The sequence below is a fragment of the Hippoglossus hippoglossus genome, chromosome 21 (assembly GCF_009819705.1).
Source record: "Hippoglossus hippoglossus isolate fHipHip1 chromosome 21, fHipHip1.pri, whole genome shotgun sequence".
NCBI classification, from domain to species: Eukaryota; Metazoa; Chordata; class Actinopteri; order Pleuronectiformes; family Pleuronectidae; genus Hippoglossus; species Hippoglossus hippoglossus.
The window spans coordinates 11,885,118-11,908,054 of NC_047171.1; the positions used below are offsets into that span (position 1 = coordinate 11,885,118).

At 41.7% G+C, this 22,937-nt stretch overlaps 1 protein-coding gene across 1 annotated transcript in view; it reads left to right on the top strand.

The window, feature by feature from the left end:
* tanc1b (tetratricopeptide repeat, ankyrin repeat and coiled-coil containing 1b) overlaps positions 1-22,937 on the top strand; it is a 106,071-nt gene that overhangs the window by 10,024 nt on the left and 73,110 nt on the right. Inside the window, 2 exon segments of the mRNA XM_034575053.1 lie at positions 2,195-2,285; positions 22,404-22,604. Coding sequence (XP_034430944.1) covers positions 2,225-2,285; positions 22,404-22,604 — 262 coding nt within the window. The 5' untranslated portion in view covers positions 2,195-2,224.

A 22,937-nucleotide genomic window follows, 5' to 3' on the forward strand; every position in this document is an offset into this window, starting at 1 on the left:
ATAACCAGAAGCACCGTGACACCAACGTGACACAGAATATACTCGAGCTGATATGATATGTGCCTTTCGATATTGCTGTTTATGTATGCCGATATGTGTGGTATATGAAAACCTTTATTTTACAGGAAAAAAGTAGAAAAGATGTGCTTTCATGTTTATATTTAACGTTAAAAATGTATTTTAACAGTGCTAGAGTGAAGCTGTATGCTGTCATTTGCATTTAGCTAAAAGCTTCATTCTGTGCAAATACAACCTCAGCCTTAGGGTTGGGGTGAGGATTCAGATTGCTCGTTCATATTAATAGCATTAGCATATATGTTAGTTTAGTAGCCTATTAGTTATCTATCGGTGTCATCAGAAAGTAATACTGCTTATTATGGTACTAAATTTAGTTGTTTTACTTGTTGTGTTTGCCTTTTCATTTGTGGAATTTGAAGACATATCTCACCTCACTGTGACTCATTAGCATCACTAGACAATGACATCAGAGTTGTAATGGTTTACTGTGAGAACACTCTGTGCCAAATTGCTGTGCTCACCGTCATGACTGCCATGAATTGGTTAATTGACACAATAAGTTTCTATTTAATCTATTCATGTTAGCTTATCTGGGTGTAATTATGTTGTGATAATGGCATTTATATAATGTAAGGTATTGAACCTGATATTTTAACTGAGGTCTGTATCCCTGACTTAATTAAGTGTTCAATTCTAAAGGAATGTTTATGATCTCCTACTTCATGTGATGGAGAGGATTGAAACCGGATCAGTAACTAAGAAGTGTGATCCATAAAGATGAACAAGAATGAGTGAATAAGTGCAGAAAAATGTTTTGTACTGAAGCAGACATTTTCAAAAATTAGCAGAGTGAAAGTGAATAAACTGATCTTTCTCTGTCTTTCTCTTACCTTGAACCTATCACTGATAATTTAGATTTTGGTTCTGTGGAGTAAAACCCCATGAAAAGCAGTCAAGGCTGAGGTGAGATGCTGAAGCTCATCAGTGATTTACCCCAGACACCTACTCCACCTTCAAAACTGATTCAGTGACAGCTTTGCTTCACAGTGTTTCATGTGACACCATCAAGGATGAAAAGGGGCAGATCGATAGCCTCTCTCTGCAGCAGTAAGAGGACCTAGATATTTAAAGCCCGCTCTCTGGGGGTTAAGGACTCAGCACAAGGACTCTGTGTTTTGTTTGCAGAAGGCATAACCTTATTTGGTTGAAACCTTCTTTTCTCCTCATTGGAAAGATTGCTCTGCTGCTATTAATATAGCAGGGTGCACTAAAGCAGTCTATATTGTGTTCATGGGGTTGGTAACCACAATTAACTGTTCTGGCCTGTGTTGTGTGCAGTTCAGTTTGGTTTACGTTGTCCAGCGACATAAGTCTATAAATAATCCCAAAGAAAACAAGCACATCCAGGAAAGACCTTGAGTTGATGTTATACCGTTTAACTCAAAGGACTCAAAATGCACACTAGCTTGGGAACAAGCTTGGAAAGCAATTGCAAACACCCCAAGTTCAGCCACATAGCATCAATTACATGTGGAATTCAGGGCATTCGAAACAGTGTTTTCCTGCATAACAAGATAGCAGAACTTGTCCTTTTCTGTTTAAATATTAGAGCATTCTTTCCATGTGCCCCTCCACTGATGACCTGCAGGATTGGGAGTGCTGTGGGAAAACTCCCAGGCGGGTGCCAGCTAAGCAGAACACTGTTTTGCCATTGCTATGTTAGGGTTTCAAGGACACATTTTGTACCGTTCGGTTAGTGTTGTGTAAAGCAAGACCTGCATGTCTTAAGCCGTTTTCAGACATAACCTGTGGGTAAAACCTGGAGAACTGGATACGGAATTTACCAGCAGTCTGCCTTTACACACATGCACAACACAGCATGAGGTTTTGTGCACAGTCACGTTCACACCAGCATCAAATCCTCCGCATTATTCAGACGAGAGTTGGTGAAGCCGGATGCAGCAGGCGGAGGCAGGAAGCGACGTATTAACTCTGCTGCGGAGATCACATGATTTTCTGTACAACACACAGACTCCGGTGTCAGCTCACAACAAACTCTCTTGACACATTCGTCGGTTTCTTCTACGTGTATGACTCCTCTTTTTCGCTAGGATATGTTTGTTTTCTTTTTGTAAGTAATCAAATGTTTTGTTTTGTTTTGTTTTTGGTCCAGAAGCTCTGCAGATAGGATTCCAGGAATCTTGCCATGTTCAAGTCGGTGCTGAAGAAGAACAGAGATGGAGGCAAGGGGAGCAAGAAGGATTCAGGTATGTGGAATATCACATAGAGGAAACAAATGGCACAACGTGTTTATCAGTATCCCAAGGCTTAGACACAAACTTCTTCTGAAACGAAGGCTGAAAAAGTCCAAATAATCCTTAGTGTGTCATTGGAAAACATACTGTCTTGTTAGCCATCATTGACAGCAATGGCTAATATGTATATGGACATGTATAATTTAGCCTCACCACCTGTGTCTGTGATTGGTTGTGAGTCATTGTCACTTATTTGAATTCACATAGTTTAGGCTGGAAAACCCATGGGATAAAACAGAATACTGTGAGTCAAGTTAGGCTACATCCATGCTACTACATTTCAGTTTTAAAATGCATCACTTTTTATACATTTACGACCCCGACCTCACTATTTTGTAATTTTTCAACTGCCTAAAATTGACAATTTTGGAAATGCTACTAGCCCCATTTTATTTTGAAAACTCCGGAGCTATAGTGCAGCGTGGACAGTCAGAAATTTAGACTGTTTGGGAGCAAAGGGGACAAAAGGCAGTCGACCGCAACCCCTTCCTGATTAATCCTTATCAGTTCAGATTTTGCATCCACTACTGGTACTCGAGTCGTGGACTACCAGTAGTGGATGCAAAATCTTGTTACCACTTTCTGTAACAGTTCCACCTTGTCGTCAGCCCAATTTTTTTTTAAATCCCTTGTCTTACTTTTCTTTCATAGTAGCCAAGTGCAGAGTCAACAATCTGCTTCCTGTTTACGCTGGCACGCACATGCCCAGTGTACGTGAATGGTCATGTAATAAGCATTTTCTGGTGTATTATTATTATTATTGAGGAACAGGATTTCTGATACAGAGCTAAAACCTGCATATGGATGGACATCCTTTCACTTTTAAAACCAAATATGTGTTAGTGTGGATGTAGTCTTGGCTTTGTACACTAAACAAACAAGAAGAACAGTGCTGCATCACTACAGCCAGCGGACAACATACATATCAGCCATATTTAGCAAAAGATGAAGACCATGCACACTTTTTCATTCTTTGTCCCGGTAAAAAAAATCCTTGCAAACTTTGTTAATAAATTATGTCATTATGTTATGTTAGTGTTATCACCATAATACAAATGCGTAGCTTTACTACCCATCTATGGAAGCATGAAGGTTTACAACACCGTTGGGTATGACTTCAGGTCCCATAATGCAACAGGCTCTTGCTGTACTGGTAACGGTTTGACGAAGTGGAGACAATTACACTGTGTACACCATGAATACACTCCAGCACCAACCCACCGTATCTGTCACTCATTTAAAATTCATAGAACCATTATTATATCTGTAAACCTCAGTTCAGAGCAGGAAACTGTCCATCTCTTTTATTTTTAATATAGAGACATAGACAGCGTTGCCATTGTGTCAAAACAGATGTTTTCTTTTCCTTCAAAAATCTTTATTTTCCAACATGACTAAACATGAGTCACTGTCAGTAATACCCTGTCGACTCGTCTCTTTTTCGTACAATGCTCTCCTCCAATGCTCTTTCTTGGCATAGCAGATTGACCATTTATGCTTAGACTGCATCTACCAGCCTCGACTTGCTTTTTTACCACCTGAGGACTGGCTCTAGCAGGCGGTACAGCGCTCACATGTCTTTGTCTGACGTGATCGCTTCACTCAACAGTCAAATGTGAAGATTAAAGAGGGGAAGAGTCTGGCTCTGCTTTACACAACAGTCACCCCCACTGTTCTCCAGTACGGTGCAGAAGGGGGAAGTTATCATTGAAGACTTTTATGTATTGTTTTCTGTCAAGTGCTATTAAGTTGTTGCAACCTGTCTGCATGTATGAATCACGCTGATAACGCAGCTTCCCAGTTTCCATACACACGCCCACACACCCTCACCCACACACATATACTCTTGACAACAGGAGGTTCTGTGTACGTGGATGGGAGCAGCAGTGTTTTATGGCGGGACCCAGCTCCTTTATCCCAGCCTCACTCTCCCAGTTGGAACCCATCCATCAAGCCAAAGCAGCTCTCTCCCCTTTTTCTCATGCTGGGACAATAAAATCTGACCACTCCTCTCCGTTGTTAAGAACTCTTAAGACAGATGAGAGGTCACAGAGAAACAACAGCTCCCAGTGGTCACTTTGTCGCACTGTTGCCCCTGCGTAGGACAGATATCTTTACTGCATACCTTTTATTTTCAGGCTTTTTTATGAAGGTCAGACTCAAAGTAATATGGCAAATTTCCTGTAATGGCCTCTATTAAATTAAAGTTATTTCTTAAATTATCTTAATTAAAGTTCTTATATGATCTTGGATAAGTTTTAATCAATTAAGTATTATCATTTCAAATTGTAAGTTTCATTGGAAGGGAGTTGGGTTACATATTCTACAACCCTGTTTATGTCCCTGTTGTCCTTGAAGAGGACCTGTTTGGGAATTCAGGTCCTTCCTGGCAGCCGAAATAGAGTTAGCATCACAGGAGCCCTGATGGGAAAGGCTGTGTTAATCAAATTGGGCACACTGCAGTATGGTTAATGGTCTCCGGGACAAGATAGTAACATATTGCACATAAAATATTCACTGCTTCCTCTGCATGGATTGAATAAAGATTTCATTTTGATCCCAGGCGGTTTGGAAATGTTAAATGTGTTAAATTTAAAGTCTGGTGTGGTTGGAGTTTTGTCATCCACTTTATTGTTTGTATTGCTGTTGTCTTAAAATATTTAAATTGGAATCAACTGGTAAGAGAATAATTTGGTTGACACAGTGTCAGTGTTGTTGTGGTTATTTTTTTTTTCAGCATTGGGGAAGTGCTTGCTTTTTTATACCATAGACCATAAAGATAGGCGACATTCCAGCTTCCTAAAAGTGAAGCTAAAGCGTCTTGATCGTCCCCCTTGGTGGCTTGCAGCAGTATAGGTCATAAACCCTACCCCCTCCGTGTTGGTGGATGGGGCATGGACCAAACCTCCTTAAAGATGATTGGTCGAGTGCATGCATCGGCAGGGCCTGGATACTGCAGTTCCATCCTACGATCACTACTGCGCAAACAACTGCTCCAAATGACGTCATCGGCTCAAGATGGCAGTATTTGTATTCAGGATATTTTTGCCTCATTGATGGTTAGTGGGAGGAAGTGGAGACATGTCGTCCATCTTTATTTACATTCTTTGTTTATTACCAGACTATTTGAATTTGGTTGCTTACACATTTAGAAAGATGAGATATTTGGTTCTTGGAGAATAATTAATATTGTGTTAATTTGTCAACCCTTTTGTTTTATTCTATTTTGGAAAAGCATTCATTTCTAATTTTTCATACGTACATTACTCCAAATAGATTTACATAGCATAGTGCACTTTAAAGATTTGCTCTTCTTTTTTTTTTTTTTTGCCATTTTCCAGCCTGGCTCTCCCAGAGGTCACCCCTGTTGTTTTTCATCGTCCTATTTGTTTTTATACAGGAACAGACTGTGCAGACTGTCCTTCCTTCAGAGGGACCAGAAGGACAAAGTTCCTGTAAAATCTGCTCGACATGCTATAGTGCAAATCAGTGGGAGGAGGGACCTTGATAATGGTATAATTGCAAGATAGCTCAGCATATGTTGCTCATGACATGGTGGCTATGGACTGGAGGAAACTTTAAAGCAGTCAAGGAAACTTGGCCCCCATGCCAGATACCACCACAGTCATTAGCTCTCCCTTGGGATCTCCCCATTGCCAAGACCGCAAAAACTCACAGTTTGCTAATTTAGTCTCTCCATCTTGCACTCCTCCTAGATCCTTCCTCCTCCTCCTCGCTTTCCTCTCCTAGACTCACTCTGTAAGGGATCTGTTTGGACTTGGCCATTTTAATCCCTTTTAAGTCGTTTTTTATGGTGCCCATGCCATACTGGAAATGGACTGCTAGTTTGCTGTGGCCTGTTGCTTTTGATGTGAACGTTTTCTGAGAAAGGTTGCATTGCAAGTAAGCCTCAGTGGAATTAATAGATTTGAGACCCCAAGGCACAAGAAGATGATTATATTGTAAAAAATCAAGCAGGGTTTTAATTGATGTTCGCTTTTAGGGTAGCGGATACAGGCCACTCAGATTTTACTGCGAGGTTCACCTATGACTTCCCAGTAATTCACAACAGTGTCTGGTTTGAATTTCTCAGCTAAACCCGTTTCTTCATCTAAGGTGGCAGAATAGAATTTTAACAATATCCCTTGATGAGATAAACGTTCTTCAGCTAGTTGAGTATAGTGGCTATGATTCTCCTCTTGGTGCCCTAAGAGAATTCATCTTCAGAACCAAAGTATTTGATTTAAGACCACTTACATGCTGAGCCCTGCAGATGGGGCCTTCAGGCAGAATCGTTCATGACAGTCCACAGTGCTGCTATTAGTCACATTTAATCAATTGGTTATTTTTACCAGCCGGATATTCTTAGCTCTAATAATGACTAATGGACACAATTTTATTTCAGACCAAATAATTGGTGGTTTCTTAAGTGTTTGGCCATGTTATACTGTGTTGAAGTATTTTTTAAGCCACGCCAAATCCCTATGAAGGACATGTGAAGACAAGTCTGTATTTTTGGTGCTCTGTCTGTGAAACCGTCCAGTTTCCTGTCTGGTTCTCACAGAGGAGAGCATTATCTGTCTCGCTGTCTTGGGTTAAGTGTACTGCTGCGTACTGTCGCTGCTGTTGTGGGAGTCTCATCAGTCAGCTCATGATGTGACCCAGGCAAACAGCACTTTTGACTCAGCTTTAATTGCTGAAGGTGACTGTGTGGATTGGGTAATACCTCTGAAGGCCCTCCAACTTGGGCTTCCCGCTCAGTGAGCTTGGGTTGCTCGAAGCAGCTGCCAGACAGTTGTCTGTCTGTTGTGGGGTGACGCAATGTTAATCACACTAGCATGCACGGCCGTGCACCCTTTGAGGCCGACATCGGTTTCAGCTGTTTATTCCTATAACCCCCAACAACACACACAAGCCACGCACACACATGCAGCCACCACCAGTTGGCAGGGCTTTTTCCCATTTCATTTGGCCGTATGCATGGAGACTGAAGCCATCATGCACCTGGCTGGACGGGAGACTGCAGGCCTGTTGTTGACCTGTAAGCAAAGAAAAAAAGGAGGGGCCTGCTCTCCTGCTCTGCTTTAACTTTTAAAGCAGTGTCAGCAGGCGTAATAATGACTTTGCATGACATTTCTGCTGACAGTAATGCTTTAAGATACAGTCTTAAGCCTTGACTATTAAAATGAAATAGAGAAGCAAATGGTTGGTGCAACTGTTATGCTTGAACTTTTCATTTACACTATGGCTGTTTTTTGATGACAACTGGATCTGCACCAAAGTCCTTAAGAGGTTGCGTTTCTGTGCATTTGCAGCTTGTCTTGTATTCAAATAGTGAACGTGTGGCTACAATGCTTTTATCATCATCAAGGTCTTCCACCGCATGGAGTGAAAACATGATTTGCTGACTTGCAAATCAAGTCATTTCTGATTAGGAGCATCCCAGATTTCTGTGTGATAAAGTGAAAGATGAAGGGAAAATTCATAATGTAGAAAACCCGTGTACAAACAGATTTTGGTGAGTTGGTGAGCGAGTGCGAGAGAGAGAGACCATTCAGCACTGCACTCTGTTGCCTCAGCTGTGGCGGTGACTGGTACGTGCTGTCTCTGCAGTTTCTGTGAGCTCTTCGGCTGTTTTGACACGAAACAGTGATTTGTTGCTCAGGGGTCAGGCAACAGCAAATTGGTTACGAGGCAGGACTCTGTTGTGTTTGTAGGATTTCACATGGTTCTGGAAATTGGTGGTACCACAACGATGATAGAGTTTGTAGGTTTGCCCTTCATGCTGCATTTTCCACAGGGGGGGGGGACTCAATAGCCCTGCATAAACACTTAGTTCGTGAAGCTTGAAAGCTTAGTTTTTGTTGAGCTGAACAGTGAGGTGTTGATGAAGCTAATAATCTTCTTGGCGCAGCAGTTTCTACTGTTTTTGTTATTGTCTATTGTAGTTGTCTTCTGTATTTGGGAATGCCTGTATATTCACTATCTGTGGTGATACAGTTAAATGTGAGAGCACACATTGCAGAGATTCCTTCCCTTCTGTAGTCTTTCTCTTTCAGCCGCCCTCAGGGGTTTAACATCAGGAATTTTTACTGTTATGGGAAGACTGCCCTCAATAAACAATAACCACAGGAGGCTGCCTGATTATTTGGTTAAAAGAATGAGCTTTTGATGGACTGTCACTTGCCCATTTTGTAGCTTTTCAACAGTGTAGCTAAAACATTATTTTGCATCAACTTAGGAATTATCGATATAGTGGCTGGAAAAAAATCTAGATTCAATATTACTATTTGTGTGCCAACCACTTTGTGTTCAGGAAGCTGTAAAGTTCATCCACCCGACAAAAGAAAGGGTCTCATTTTAGTGTTATTTGACAGCATAGGCTGTATATAAACATGGATGACATGACGGTTTCAAAAACTGAAGCCAAAGAATTGCAATGATCCCCCTCGTGGCTGGCTTCAATATAAGTCATAAACTCTGCCTCCTCCATGTTAGCGTTTTGGAGATGGGTCAAACTAAAAAGTCAGAGTAAACATTAAATAAGATGGTTTCTGTCATTTTAGGTTGTTCTTACCACACTGATGTATGTTGAAGTGTAAGTTTGGTGTTATAAAAAACAGGATGATTGACAGCTGAGCCCGACTTACCATGGCCCCATCCCCAGATCGCTACTGTGCAGACTCTTGTTTCAAATGTGCAAGATGACAACGTTTGTATCCAGGATATTTTGGCTTCATTCCTGAATAATGGGAGGAAGTTGAAAAGAGTTGTCCATCTTTATTTACAGTCTATGTCTGTGAAAGAAAAAAAATCTTTCTAGTCTGACTTGTATATTTTTGCTGGATCGGTTGCAGTCCTCTAACACCACTAAGGGAAAGCTCAACACCAAGTTCATGATCACAGCGAGCTCTTTCACTGACAAACGCACCGTGGCTGACATTCCTCTCAGACATTAACAAACACCGCTCAGGACTGAGTTTACCCGCAGGTTCAGAGTGTGTCGGAGTCCCTGTGATATCCTGGTTCCTCTAAGTGAACAGCTGGGTGGCAGCCTCCTCTGCAGCCATGTCTACCACAGCCATTTTGAGACATGCTTCCTCCTCGTCCTGCGGCTTGTTGGAAAACTCCCTCGCACAGTTCTTCCGTCGTGTGGGGAAGCTTTTAAGTTCTCTTTTTATTTGGAAAACTGCTCTAATGCCTCGAATAATCTCTGTGCCAGGTGAACTAGGAATTCATGACGAACATCTGGTATCAAAATTGGTATGGTGAATAGGGGAAGCAGTTTGTCAATGAAGGGCCATTTCAGAAATTTTGGGAAAATGTATTCTTTTCATGAATTTGGTGTTACAAAATTAAAAGTTGTAAGCACTGAACCAAGACAAATACAAACAAGATGCACGCAGTCAACCACGGGATGTCTAGACCACAGATTATATACAGTACGTGACCTGCACAGGACAGAAAGGCCGACTCTTAAGCTATGCCACACACAGATAGAGAGAGAGACGCACAGAGGGAGAGACGGAGAGAGAGAGGCAAAAAACCTCAAGAGACATGATTAACATCCTTTGATTAACCATAATAAGTAGTGTTTAGACCAGAACCACTGACTCCTTTATCATCAGCTCATGGTTTTCCTCATGGAACACACTTAGTACTGAGCAGCCTCATACGGCTATGAAGCTGGGGTTTGTTTAAGTTCTCCATTTGAGCTCTTAAGACTAAACATTCTGTGATAAATATACTTTTTAAATCAGTTTCACTTAAAAAACACATACGTTTATATCTATTCGACTGTACACTTCTGTTCTCCTCACTGTGATTAAAAGAAAACGCAGCTTACAATAGTGGCTTTTCGGCCTGTGTTTGCTATTTTTGCTCGTAGTCATGTTTATCTAGATTTTCATGTCCAGACACTAGTGGTAGGATTTAAAACGGTGCAGAAAAGAATGCACCTGATTTACAAAGGAGACCATTGAGAGCGCAGACCTGCACGGCTATCAAAGCGCTGTGCAGCCAGCAGGCAACGATTAGCAGGGCGTAGCTCAAACCACATCACTCACACACACTCGCACACACACAATTGTGTACACAAACACACACACACACGCCCACAAACCTCAGGTGTATCCACATTAGACACTCCCTGTCTCTGCTTCTGAAAAGTAAAACTAGGGCTATCGGTGGAAGCAGTGACCCTGGTCTGCCAGTCTCGCTGTTTTCTGTTTGGGTTGACTTTTACAACAAACACTGGCCTGGGCTACATTTAGCTTTCACATCACATGACTTAAGACTTAGAGGAAGAAAGTCTTTGAAGGGCTTTGAAGTTTATGATCACATAAAAAGTGACGTACAATCCAAGAAGTCGTTAATTCTACTTATTATAATGATTTATATTGATCTTATGTATGTTCTGCTCCTTGTATTTAACATGTTCAGATTTTATAGTCCTCCACCTTATGTTCTGCACTTTAATGTAAAATGACATCACATTTTGAGTTGGTGAGCATGACAATCAGACTGAATCACCATTTCATTTCACTTCTTTATTCATCAAGACGTTATGTTCATTACCTCCGCCAAGAAGATTATGCTTTCACCCCTGTCTGTTTGTTTGTTTGTCAGCAGTATTGCACCAAAACAGATTTCCAAAACTAGTGGAAGGATGAGATTTTGTGATTGGGTGTCTTGACATTTTTCTAGATAGGTTGTATGCATATTTAGGGAGCTGATCTAAGAGTGTGTGTAATTTGGTGCAGCTTGAATTCAAGGGGCCTTGGTGTTGGCTGTACTGAGAGACACTCTAGTTTTAGCTGTTTTTTTGTTTTGATAAATATATGGTAAATAGTCTGTATTTATACAGCGCTTCTCTAGTCTTGTTAAACCACGGTACAGTACAGTTTTTGCTATTCACCCATTCACTCACACATTCATACAGTGCATTTTTGTGCAGCACTTTATCTATAATACATCACTTATTTACAGCAATTTGGGGTTCAGTGTCTGGCCCAAGGACATGTTGGCCCACAGAAGAGGGGAGACTAGACTAGAAACTGACAACCCTATAGTTAGTAGACAACCAGTTCTGCCTCTTGAGCCACAGACATTTCATTTGATTGTGTTGCTATATTAGCAAGGGACAAAAATGTTACCATGACTGTTCCTAGTGGCAAATAATATGTATCTTCATGTCAAATGAAGAAATATGTCGATAAATGTTGTTTCTTTTCAATATAATTGTAAAAGTGGCTGAGATGATATGGTTTTTGCGCTGTATTTAAAACTGTTAATATGACTCATTCATGTATTGGTTAATTTTTTCTTTATGGTGGGATGAGATGCATAATTTCCATACCGTGCTTATTTTTAGTGATATCCAAAGAGAACACACAGAGGATAGCTAAATGGAATAACGGATGGTCAAATCTGGCGGTGCGCTTCCTGCCCAGCGGCTTCTGGCTGGGAGGAATTTTGAGAAATGCTTCCCAGAGGCCCACTGTCTGCCACAGCAGCCAGTGATCACTCTCCATTACCCTAATTTGGCTCTCACACACTCAGCATCCGTAGTGCTTGTGTGACCTTGGAGGCGATGTGCACAGCAACGGCAAGCGGCCAAACAAATACACGAGGACTCATGGAAGCAGCGGGTGATGTCATCTACACCACAGCAAACGCACTCAGTCATCGCCCTGCGTTATCTCCCCTCCCCAATCCATGGGCAAATAGTGTTTTCTTCCCCCTTCTTCAAAGAAGAGGAAAACGTGTTTATCAGTGAACATGGCGGGGTGTTTTTAGATGGTCTTTGAAGGGGGTGATAGCGTCTGTCGTGGCAGTTCATTGGTTGGAGAGGTCAGCCGGCCACAGGTTTTTCTAATTACAGTGTGACCTTCCTGGGCAGACACATTCCTTCTGTCCAATTTTCCACTTTGCTTTCACACCTCAACCATCCTTTGTGATCTAAATGACCACTTAGTGTCCCCCCTTTATTCAGATAACTATCCCGGCACCTTTAGTACACAATTAATCCCAAATTGTTTATTCTATTTTATATATTTTTCCATGGGTTTTAAGGGTGGTGTTTTTCTCACCTATCGCCATCTTTCTATGCAGACAGCGACCCATGCTGTCACAGTGTCTGACTCTCAGTAAAGTCTGTGTGTGTCTGCGGAGACCTCTGTTCAGTCTTGGGATTTTGGGGGGGGGGCTTTCTCTGTCCTCTCTCCAGCTTTACTCTGTCTTTCTCTGTTCTGCATTTCTGAACACAGAGACTTTTTTTTCTTTTTGCAATTGTTTCTGTAGATGAATGTCTCGCCATCTTTAGCTCAGGAGGGTTTGAGACAGGCCGAACTAATGACCTCGGCTCCTTTGTGCCAGGCCTCAAAGGAAGAGGGAATGGTGCTTATTGTAAAGAGGAGCAGTTTTCCGGAGAGTGCTCCCTCTTCATATATATGTCATATTTTAGATTAAGTTTTTCAAGATCATTCTTTTATTTGAAACTTAGTTGGCAAAGTTTAGTAAAGCCTATCGAAAGTGAGGTTAAGAACTCGCTGAAGGAGTTTCTCTGTCTCTTTTTAGTGTCAGGGGTAATGTTCCTTTATTGTTAATCTTGAAAATAACAAACGGACATATCATCGCTGTGCTAATGGTTAAAGAGGTTCCTATCAAAACCATATGCAATTTATGCTAAAGATAGCAGAAAGCTTGGCAAAGATTTGCCTCTGGCCTTGTTTGCTTATGGGATTAGGCTCTTTGGAGGGATTGGACGGAGAGCCTTTGTGCCATATATCGCCCATTTAAAATGACTGAAGAGGCTGTTGTCCAGGAGTTGGTGGTTTTCTCATGACCTCACCTGGCCCCCAGAAGGAGCTCTGCCTAATGATCTGTGCTAATGGTGGTCCAAATCTCTTTTTGTACCAGATCTCCATGGCAACCCACGACTCAAAGCTATATTGCAGTTGCACCATGAGACAAATTCCACTTTTTTTTTTTCTGCGGGAGTTTGCTTTATGCATACTGTTAACAGATATAAGTCAAAAACTGGAAGTGGAACAGTTAGGAATTGGAGAAAGGTCAACTGGGAATTCAGAAAATGTGTGGCAGGTGAAAGCTCATGTCCATCTCTCATCTGACTGCATTGTGAATCTTCTACCTTGAAGCACAGTGGCCTCAGAGCTGTGTTTGCAGTGTTAAGATGATTGATCATGGTGAGGACAAGTGTACTTGGTCATCCATCATCCATCTGTCCTTTGCTTGGACTGTACCAGCTGTTTCCTTGGCTCGTAGAGGACATTGCTGTAGTTAACCCCATGTACTCTATAACCCATGTGAGACATTTTATGGCTTTAAGTTTCACTTCTTTATTGTCCCTTTCATCGTACACACAAGGCAAATATGGAAGTGAGATACTGCTCTCCAGTGCAATATAAAGCAACAAGACACTACAAGTACACACTGTAGAGGCACTTATACATCTGTAGCTCAAGATTTGTACAAAGTGACAGTGTTGTGGTGCTTTGTATTCCAAATCAAGTCTTTGTCTGGATGTTACTAAATCATCATCTTGTGTCTGGACAGTTTATATTAGAAAGAACATAAAAACAACATAAAGAAAATATTTTTAAAAGACAGATTGTCTATAATGTTAAATTTCACCACAGTAGCCATTCTTTACAAGTTTATTGCATCTATCAGCTTTTATTCCTCTTCACTGTAAAAAATATTCCACATTTAGATTTTTCATGTTTTACCTTAATTCTAACTCACATTCTCACCACTAAGACTAACTCATGATTGGTAGAGCGTGTATCAGTGGGACCTCGATACGCCGGCTCCATCCCCCAATCGCTACTGCGTAAACTCTCCAAATGCACAAGATGGCTGCATTCATATATCTGTGATATTTTGGCTTCATTTCTTGATAGTGGAAGGAAATGGAGATGCACTGTCCATCTTTATATAGAGTCTATGGTGTATACACACTAATAGCTTTTTAAGACCTCTCCATCAAAGAGTTTCCACTTCGACTGACTGAATGTGGGCCATTATAAACTAGTATTGTGTCTTTTCACCATTAAAGCACAGCCTCTCTTCTCTGTATTGACTGGTCAAGCTGGTCATCAGTATTCATAATAACATCCTATCACACAGAGAATGGTCCTCTGTCACATCCTTAATTGGTATCCCTTCTGCGTCCCTGCAAGGATTCCTGGAAAAAAAAGCATGATAAAAAATGAAATTGACGATTTATGAAGAAGAATGGAAAATGTCATGGTGCCTGTGAGGTGCTGCCCTTCACCTCCTCCTCCTCCCTTTTCTATTCCTTCTTCCCCAGGACACACACACACACACACCGCTCCCTGTGAGTCTCTCTTCCTCATGGGGCCAGTGGGGAAGGCATTCCAGAGCTCAGGCCACTGCAGAGCTGTGCTTCAGAGGCAAACCATGCGATACACTCTGTCTTAGTGTTTTGTGTCAGAAATTGTTTGCTATCTTGCCTTGCCTACAGCATCTTAGCTGCTAATTTGTTTTAATCATCAAGTGCATAAGAATTTAGGCTGAGGGTTTTCAGAGCTGCGGGAACTGTCACTGGTTCCTACAAGCTAAAATTGAGGAGGCTGTCTGGAGTTGTTTTCTCTCATTAGAGGCCACCAGCATAGATGAGTAATCCTTTGAAATGAGTTAAAGAGTCAGTCTGTACACTTCATGAGTTAGTGGAATTTGGTTGTTGCAGGCAAAATGGACATTTCGTGGTAGAAAAGAATGCCCACGGGGCGGCAGTGTGCTAATATACTTATCTTACAGTAAACAAAAGTGGAAAGGAAAGAAAATCAGATGCTTCGAGGAAGAGATGTCACATTGGTTATCTTTTATACCCTGTGTGCTTGATTCTGCACCAGACATGAAGCCGGGTAAAAGATATACAAGTGAAAACAGAATATGTTGGACGAACCAACACAGATCATTGGCTTTAACATTTATCTCCTGCATCATTTTGTGTTTTACAGTTGTCAGGTTTTCTGACATTCAAATGATCTCCTGGGAAAAAACATTGATTGGTAGCTTGGCTTTACCTTAAGTATTATCTGTGTTGGGTTTTTTGGTGAATTTTTAACCACACATATTTACATCTTATTAACATATCAGCTCTAATTTGTCCTTCATCATCTCAGATGACTCAAAGTGAAGACCCTCCCCCCACTCCGTAGTCCCTGTTGTCTGGCGCTCTCTCTTTCCTCTCTGTGGGTCGTTGGGTGTTAACCATGACAGCTTTTGTGAGACTGTCACCCTGGTCTCGGAAGTACACAGGGAATCCACATTGGCACTCAGTCTAGCGGGAGAATTGCCCCTTTGGTGGATTGTCCTATGGTCATCGTGCATTGTGTGTCGACTGAAAGAATCTGCATTAATTATAGCCTTTCTGCATTCTCTGCTGTCCATAGAATTAACTAGTGAGAAGCTAATGGAGTATCTGTGTGTGTGAGTGCTTGTCTGTGTGTATACAGTATATATGTAAGCGGAGAAGATAGAATGATATGGATTGTATTGTTTTGTATAGACTTTTTGTGTGTGTAATCAGCTTTTTCCAACATGCTGTATTACTCTATAGGCAAAATGGGTTGAATTGAATGTTCCTGTTCCTTTTTGTTGATTCAGTTATTCTTTTTGTGGCATGATTTTGGGGATTTTTGCTCCATTAGTTTGGCAGTTTAATAGATGATTCCCTCACAGCAACTTCGCTCCTCCATGACCGTCGTCTTGCACTTTCATCCCTGCACACAATGCAATCACAGTCCAGGCTGTTCTCCTTTTTGATCCCTACAAACGACAGCGGCGTCCCTCTCTATCTTAAAGAGCCTATTGAAGACTCATCTCATCTGACAGCACCTCCTCTTTCAATACGTCTCACACACTGACATGCCTAACCAGCACTTGATCTCTGCAGCAGAATTTATACGTTACATCCTGCCTCCTGCATGCTCCTCTCCCTCTCCTGAATGTTGCAGAGACATTTCTGTTGCTGTGAACGCATCTGACCAAGACAATCTCCTGTGACGTTCTTTGTCCATGTTACTTGGTACTCTGCAGTTTTTTGTGGTCTTTTAAGGTTTTGTATGAATTAAGGTTGTATCATTTATTTGGGCAATTCACGGCTCTGCTGAACAATGGAGGGGGTCTGCATCTTTCAGTAAGCCCATACATTCCCTCAGAAGGAGTGACAGATCACATTCCATTGCACAGATTTACTTGAGAGGGGAAAGGTTTAATCCAGATTTATACCCATGAAAGACATTTTAAAGCATTCACCTGTGTGTACAGTGAGTAGCATGATAGCAGGGGAAACGTAGGATGCTTTGGTAAAGGCTGTGCAGGACCCCTATTCACTACTTACCGTATTCACAATGCAAATGTGACAATGAAGATACCCTCAAAAGAATACAGTCAAGATTTATTTCCATTCCCTTTAGTTTTAATGCAGAGTTTAGTTTCTATCTTTAGGACATTACTGCATTGGAACATTGGTTTGGATACACATTTAGGATTGACCTACTCAAATAATTGATTTGTGCTTTAGTGTTTATTTTTCTAAATCAATGTCTTGAAATAATATTGAACTGTTTTTATGGGCTGGGCACATGCTCGTGGGCTCTGGCCCTTCACTTTGATGAGGAGGAAAGAGACTGTAATCATTTTTATATCATCTCAGGGCAGCAATGTATAATTAGAAAGGGTTGATTTCCTTGACCACAGCAGGGTCTGAAATTGCAGGCCTTGCCCGAATCCAGGGTTTAGGAAAGTAACTAAAATAGCGCTGGGTGAGTTTTTGTACTTGTGTCCCTCTGCGTTATATAGTATCGGTCAGATGGCAGCGCAGTCACCGTGACACGCTGCAGCCGATTCACCAGCACTTGGACGACCGACTTTTATGTGGCGCCTCATGTTTTCAGAACCAACTACCAAAATTACAACTTTGCCATAATCTCTTTAGCATGCAGTATGGCTGAAACCTGTATCAGCCACGACCTGCTATGACTGCAGCCACGCTCACCGTGCACCCTACGTAGCCTGAGCTAGCCTCTATTAAAGTTGTTATAGTGGTGGTGTGTTTATAGTGTTTCCCCTGTTACACTATAGTGTCCTATGAGTTCTATGTATTCTATGATGAAAATGTAAATTTATTGTTAAAGTTGTCAGTTGGCACAAGAGTGGAGAGCTGGTGCTGCAGGTATTGGTAAAAGTTAAAAAAGTTAATCAATGCAGATAGGTAGCAAGTGTAACGCATCTTACAAACCCATACGTAGAGATGATATCATCTCCATTTTGTACAGTTACTTTCAATGCATTGTTAAAACTAGTGCAGTGCCTGTTCTAAATCTGCCTGTTTGGAATGGTCTGTTTTCTTGGCCTGGTGATGCTGGTCGCAGCTTTCTTTCTAAAACTGTAAAAGTGACCCGCAGTAATGTTGCCGCGGGAAATACAGACTTGCTCTGCGTCCCAAAATATGTCATTGATCATTTCTGATCAATTCAATGCGTAATAACTACCCCATTCTCAAACCATGAGAAAAGACACATCGATATAAAAGACTTCCTGCATCAAATATTCTATAACGGCATATTTAACCCACATTCACACACACACACACAGACATAATTTCCTAAGGACCCATATTGGACATCCCCTCTAAGGAAGTGTGTGGCTGCAGTGTTTCCCACTTAGGTCAGGGTCACTGCGGGTCCTGACCTTGGCTGCATGACCTTTGGGTCAATTACAGGTTCCTCTGTGTCTGAGGGAATTCAAAGGTGTCACTGCAACCTTTTCGCTTCCTGGCTCTGGCATTCTTCTTTGTCTAGGGACCCTTTAAAACACAGGGCACCTTTTGTGTGCCCCTACCCCCACACCCGTGGCGAGGCGGAGGCGGGGAGAAAATGGGTCACTGTTTCTGATTTGACCGGCATCCCAACAACACTTATTCCCCCCGAGGAGAGGAGCAGGATGCTAATAGTAGCTTGTCTCTCGCAGTTCAGTTCTTTAGTGATTTCTGCAAACCTCCTGCAGACAGGCGTCAGTGCTAATCTGCTGAGCAGCACAGTGCTGAACACGGAACCCAAAGCTAATTGTCGTTACTGTGGTTCGCCACATCTGCAGTTATGATTTAGCAGGATCCGCTGACGTATGGTCTGTGTTATTAGTTTGGTATTACATGTTATCTTGAGGTTGATAATTCATACATTTTAATTTGTGGCTATGATGAGTGGGCAACTTTGGTGCCGCAGAATAGATTACTGTACTTTGCTGTTAGACGACTCCGTGGCTAGAACGATCTTTCCATGCACCATTGGTTCTCAGTAAAGCAAAACCAGTTTTTCCATGGAGGGCTTGGATACCGCCGAGTGAACCAGTAGCCAGGTACAGTCGTTTTTTAGTCTTGTGCTAAGTCATGTGTGGAGACTGTGGGGAACCATTTCTGTGAGGAGAACTGTATCTCAACAGGAAAATGTGGGGACGTCTCATGCAACATGTGAGTTTGATTTGATGAACAATGACTCTGTAAAAGAGAAGTGCTGGCTTGCAATATAAGCGGCAGACAACTTCTATTTCTGGACATGGGTTGTGTTGTACATCATTTTGCCCACCTCAACTGGGTTTTCTGTTTTGAGATTACTGTAGTTATACAGGGGGGGGGGGGGGGGGAGTCTTTACATGGGATACAACAAAGAACCTAACCCCAACTTTCATGGCTTTAGGCAGCTTGAAATCTCCACTTATCATAAGGCTTGTGTTTCGGAGCTGCTGGTGGTTTACCATAAGTGTGGTGGGGTCCAACCACAGGTGAGGTTTTCTGCCTCAAGCTGGAGCCTTGCAAACCTTTTATGCAGCTGGCCATCACATGGATGCTGCGTTTTCCTCTTGGCATCTCAAGCTGCTCAGTATTGATAAAAAGTTATTAGACGTAGCTTAGATTTGTGTGATAATGACTCAGGTCAGAGAAGCTCATTCAGTGAATTTGTGTGGACAACAAACAGTGACTGTCACTGACCATTGCTGCTTTCAGATATGAATTGTAGTCTGGACATTTTCCTGTAGTTTTCAAAAGGGGCTGTATATGAGAAAGCAAATGTCCGGGTCAGTTCCTCTGGACATTTTCTAGAACTTTTGCTGCCAGCCCCCAAGTAAAATGCCCGAGTGAACCCACGTGAGAATACAGCAGGAAGATTTTCGAAAAATTCACAGGACCCGGACAATCTTCTGCTGCATCCCTCATATGTGAGAAGAACACTATGCTTGCTGACTACACAGGAAAGTGCAGCAAACTAATGTACCCAAATTCCCATTTTTTCTATTCCAAAAATGTTCATGATGAATAGGTCTTAGGGGAGTTAAGGGGCAGTGCAGGTTTTCCATGTTGGGCTTTATTCACATCATTCCGCTGCAACTCTGTCATGGAACACTGTATACAGACACAAGATGAACATGACTAACATCTCTCAGTATCAACTGATAACAGATTTTTTACCCCTAAATTACTTTAAAAGTAACAGGCAGCCTCTGTGCTTTGTGAGTTAGATGTTATCTTAAAGTCGGTGGTCAATGACACAGCCGTGTTTACTCCGTTGACTGGATGTCCGTCTCTTGTGCCCCGGTGGCATGAGAAACGCTTAACTGGCCCATGACCCTGGGTTTAAATACATAATATGTGCTGCTGTGTTTTTCAGGATCCAGGTCTTTTCTGCTTTTTCCCACCCCTACTAGCTATCTTTGTTTTTGTCCCTATCAAGAGACTTACCTCTGACGTCATTTTCTGGCATGACATTCTGTAATGTTTGTCTGTCCTCGTGAATGCCAACCACGCCCATAAATTCTCGCATTATTCATTCACACATTCTTGTATCTGGAGTCGAAGTATGCCCTGTTTGTTACATTGGAGATCTTGACTGCATGCCAACCTGCAACATGTGTGCGGTGAGAGACATTTCTGACAGGATGCGTCACTATGAATTTTTAACTCTGGTAAACATACTTCACTCCGCTCAGTTCACGTGGGACAAATTTATTATGGGATACGGAGCATGAACTGAGTTGATATTTGGCATCTGTTCGGCTCCTCATCGACGCACAGCTCAGCAAAGTGGAGACTGAAGAATGATGCCGGTAACAGACAGACAGACGGAGCCCTCAGGTGAACGCGTGAATAGAGGTGTGGCGGAGGAAACTCACAGACTTGGCAATGAACCAGCTGCTACAGTGAGAGCACACAAGTGGAAGGTTCATTGACGTCTTAAATAAACAGCCTTATTGCAAACAGTGTATTTGACACCGAATGTTGCTGTGCTGAGATGAATATGTCATGGGAGTTATAAGGATTGTTATTCCACCCGTCTAAACCGGCTTTCTCTCAAGCCTGGAGTCCCGGAATCGATGGAAGCTCCTTCAATATTTTAGTTTTCTTGTTTGAATCATTTACAGGAAACATCAATAAGGAACCACAGTAGTGAATTCTGAAATCCACCATTAGCCCGGTGGCGTCAGCTGATTAGTCAACAAGCCTGTGGCACCTGCTTGTGTTATGTTGTTGCATAAATACGTAAACAGTGACAACAACTGTATGAGCGTAGACAATTTCCATAACACTTAATGATTTTTGAAACTGTGCTGCCATCAAGATTCTTGAAAAGCTGACATTATGGGAGGTTTTCTACCTGGTATCCATGTGTGTTGAATTCAGTATATACTCATGAGTCCCGTCCTGTCTGAGCCAAGATGCTTTCTGCAGCAAAATAAAGCACGGCCAAGGTTTGTCTCTGGGGCTTTTACATTGCATTCCTGACCTTCAGACTCAGGATGGTAGTAAAAGAAAATGATTTGGTACATTGTTCCAGTAGAATCCGCTTCAAGGTCAGTTTGGTTGTCTTTATTTATCCAAAGTCTAAATATAAAGCTTTTTTTGAAAGTATGGTTTCTGTCTTACATAAAGTCCTTTATAATAAGACATGGTTTATATAGTAAATCATTTTTGCTACATCTCAAAACACTTCTCATTTATCACTGCGAGGACTACAAAAGTCACTTCTACATTTCTTGTTGTGGTCATGGATTTTCCTCTGGCTCATTCTGACAGTTTGCAGTATTACATTGTTTTCCCTGTTGAAGCTTTAACCCATTTCTTTTATAAACCGTATTGAATCAGAATTATGAAAACACTGGGTCTGTGGGAAGGAAACATGTCATACAATACCTCTTACAATGCAGATAAACATGATGTCTTTTCATACATTGGCAGATAAACAAGTATACATGAAAACTGTATAATTCCTTAATTACCTCTGCCAAAAAGGTTGTGGTTTTGCCTGCGTTTATAACAGGATTATGCAAAAACTACTTTTGCAAAGGGGTGAGGCATGATCATGCGGGAGATGGAGTTTTTTTTCCACATTCTGACAATAGGACTTTTATTGATATAAATAGAGAATAATTCATGGATCTTGATGAAATGTCAGACACATTTAGGGGACTGATATTTATTCATGTGTAATTTGGTGTAGATCCAAATCCAAATCTTGATAATTTAACTTTGACAGCCCATCACAGTTTAATTTGTCCTACCACAGTTTCATAATGAAACCATTTTTCTTGCACTTCTCATAATAATACAATATTTTTTTCTCTAATGCAGTTTTTTGCGCGTTAGCAGTGCACGTTCCCCTTCACCGGCAGCAATCTAATTCTGCGGGAAACACTGATTCAGCCTTGTGCACACAGTGCTTATTAGTTTGCGGCACTACATTCACATTAGACATTAGTGCTTTGTTAAATAATTCTCAGAGTTTTAACAACTCTGTCCAAGAAAAGCACTTTGGTGTTAAAAAGCTTCACTTCCTTCCGACCTGAAAACGCTGCACCGTGATTGGTACAATAAAAGTAACACATATGCCCATGTAAGTGCTTGTTTTGTGCTACTGAAGGTCTGTGCATACTCAAATTGACTGTGTAGAGTCATGATGTCAGTACATGAGCTCATGCCAAAGCTATTTGTTCCATCTGTAACCACCTTGTGATTCTCTTCAACAGGTGATGTTCATAGTCACAGCGGCCAAAGAAGATTCCCACTCGATGGAACCCCCCAGTCCCAGGGGCCTGGCAGCACTCTCCCTAATGATGACATTTTCAGGCTAAGCCTCGCCAAGGGAGTGTCCATGTCCCTGCCCTCATCGCCTCTGCTGCCACGACAGTCCTACATGATGCCCCTACGGCCCAGCAAAAGATCGCCAGGTACAAAATTGGCTAAATGTGCTGCTAAAATTTGGGTTATTCTAATTATACTGTGCACCATTTCATTAGAATCTTCATTTGTCTCCATGAGAAACCTGTAAACGTGAGGACTCCAGGAATGACAGTTGCCCTCAGCAGCTTCTATCTCACTCCTCTCTGAAACATGTCAAACTATTCTGGACAACTGTTCCTCTCAAAGAAATAAAAGTCACAGGGAAGACAGGAGGGTGAAGTAACAACGTTAGATGGACCATTCTGGATCCCACTGGTTACAGAGATTTGTTTTTGTCACTTCATCCCCGTATTTGATCACCTTGTGTTGAAGTATAACTC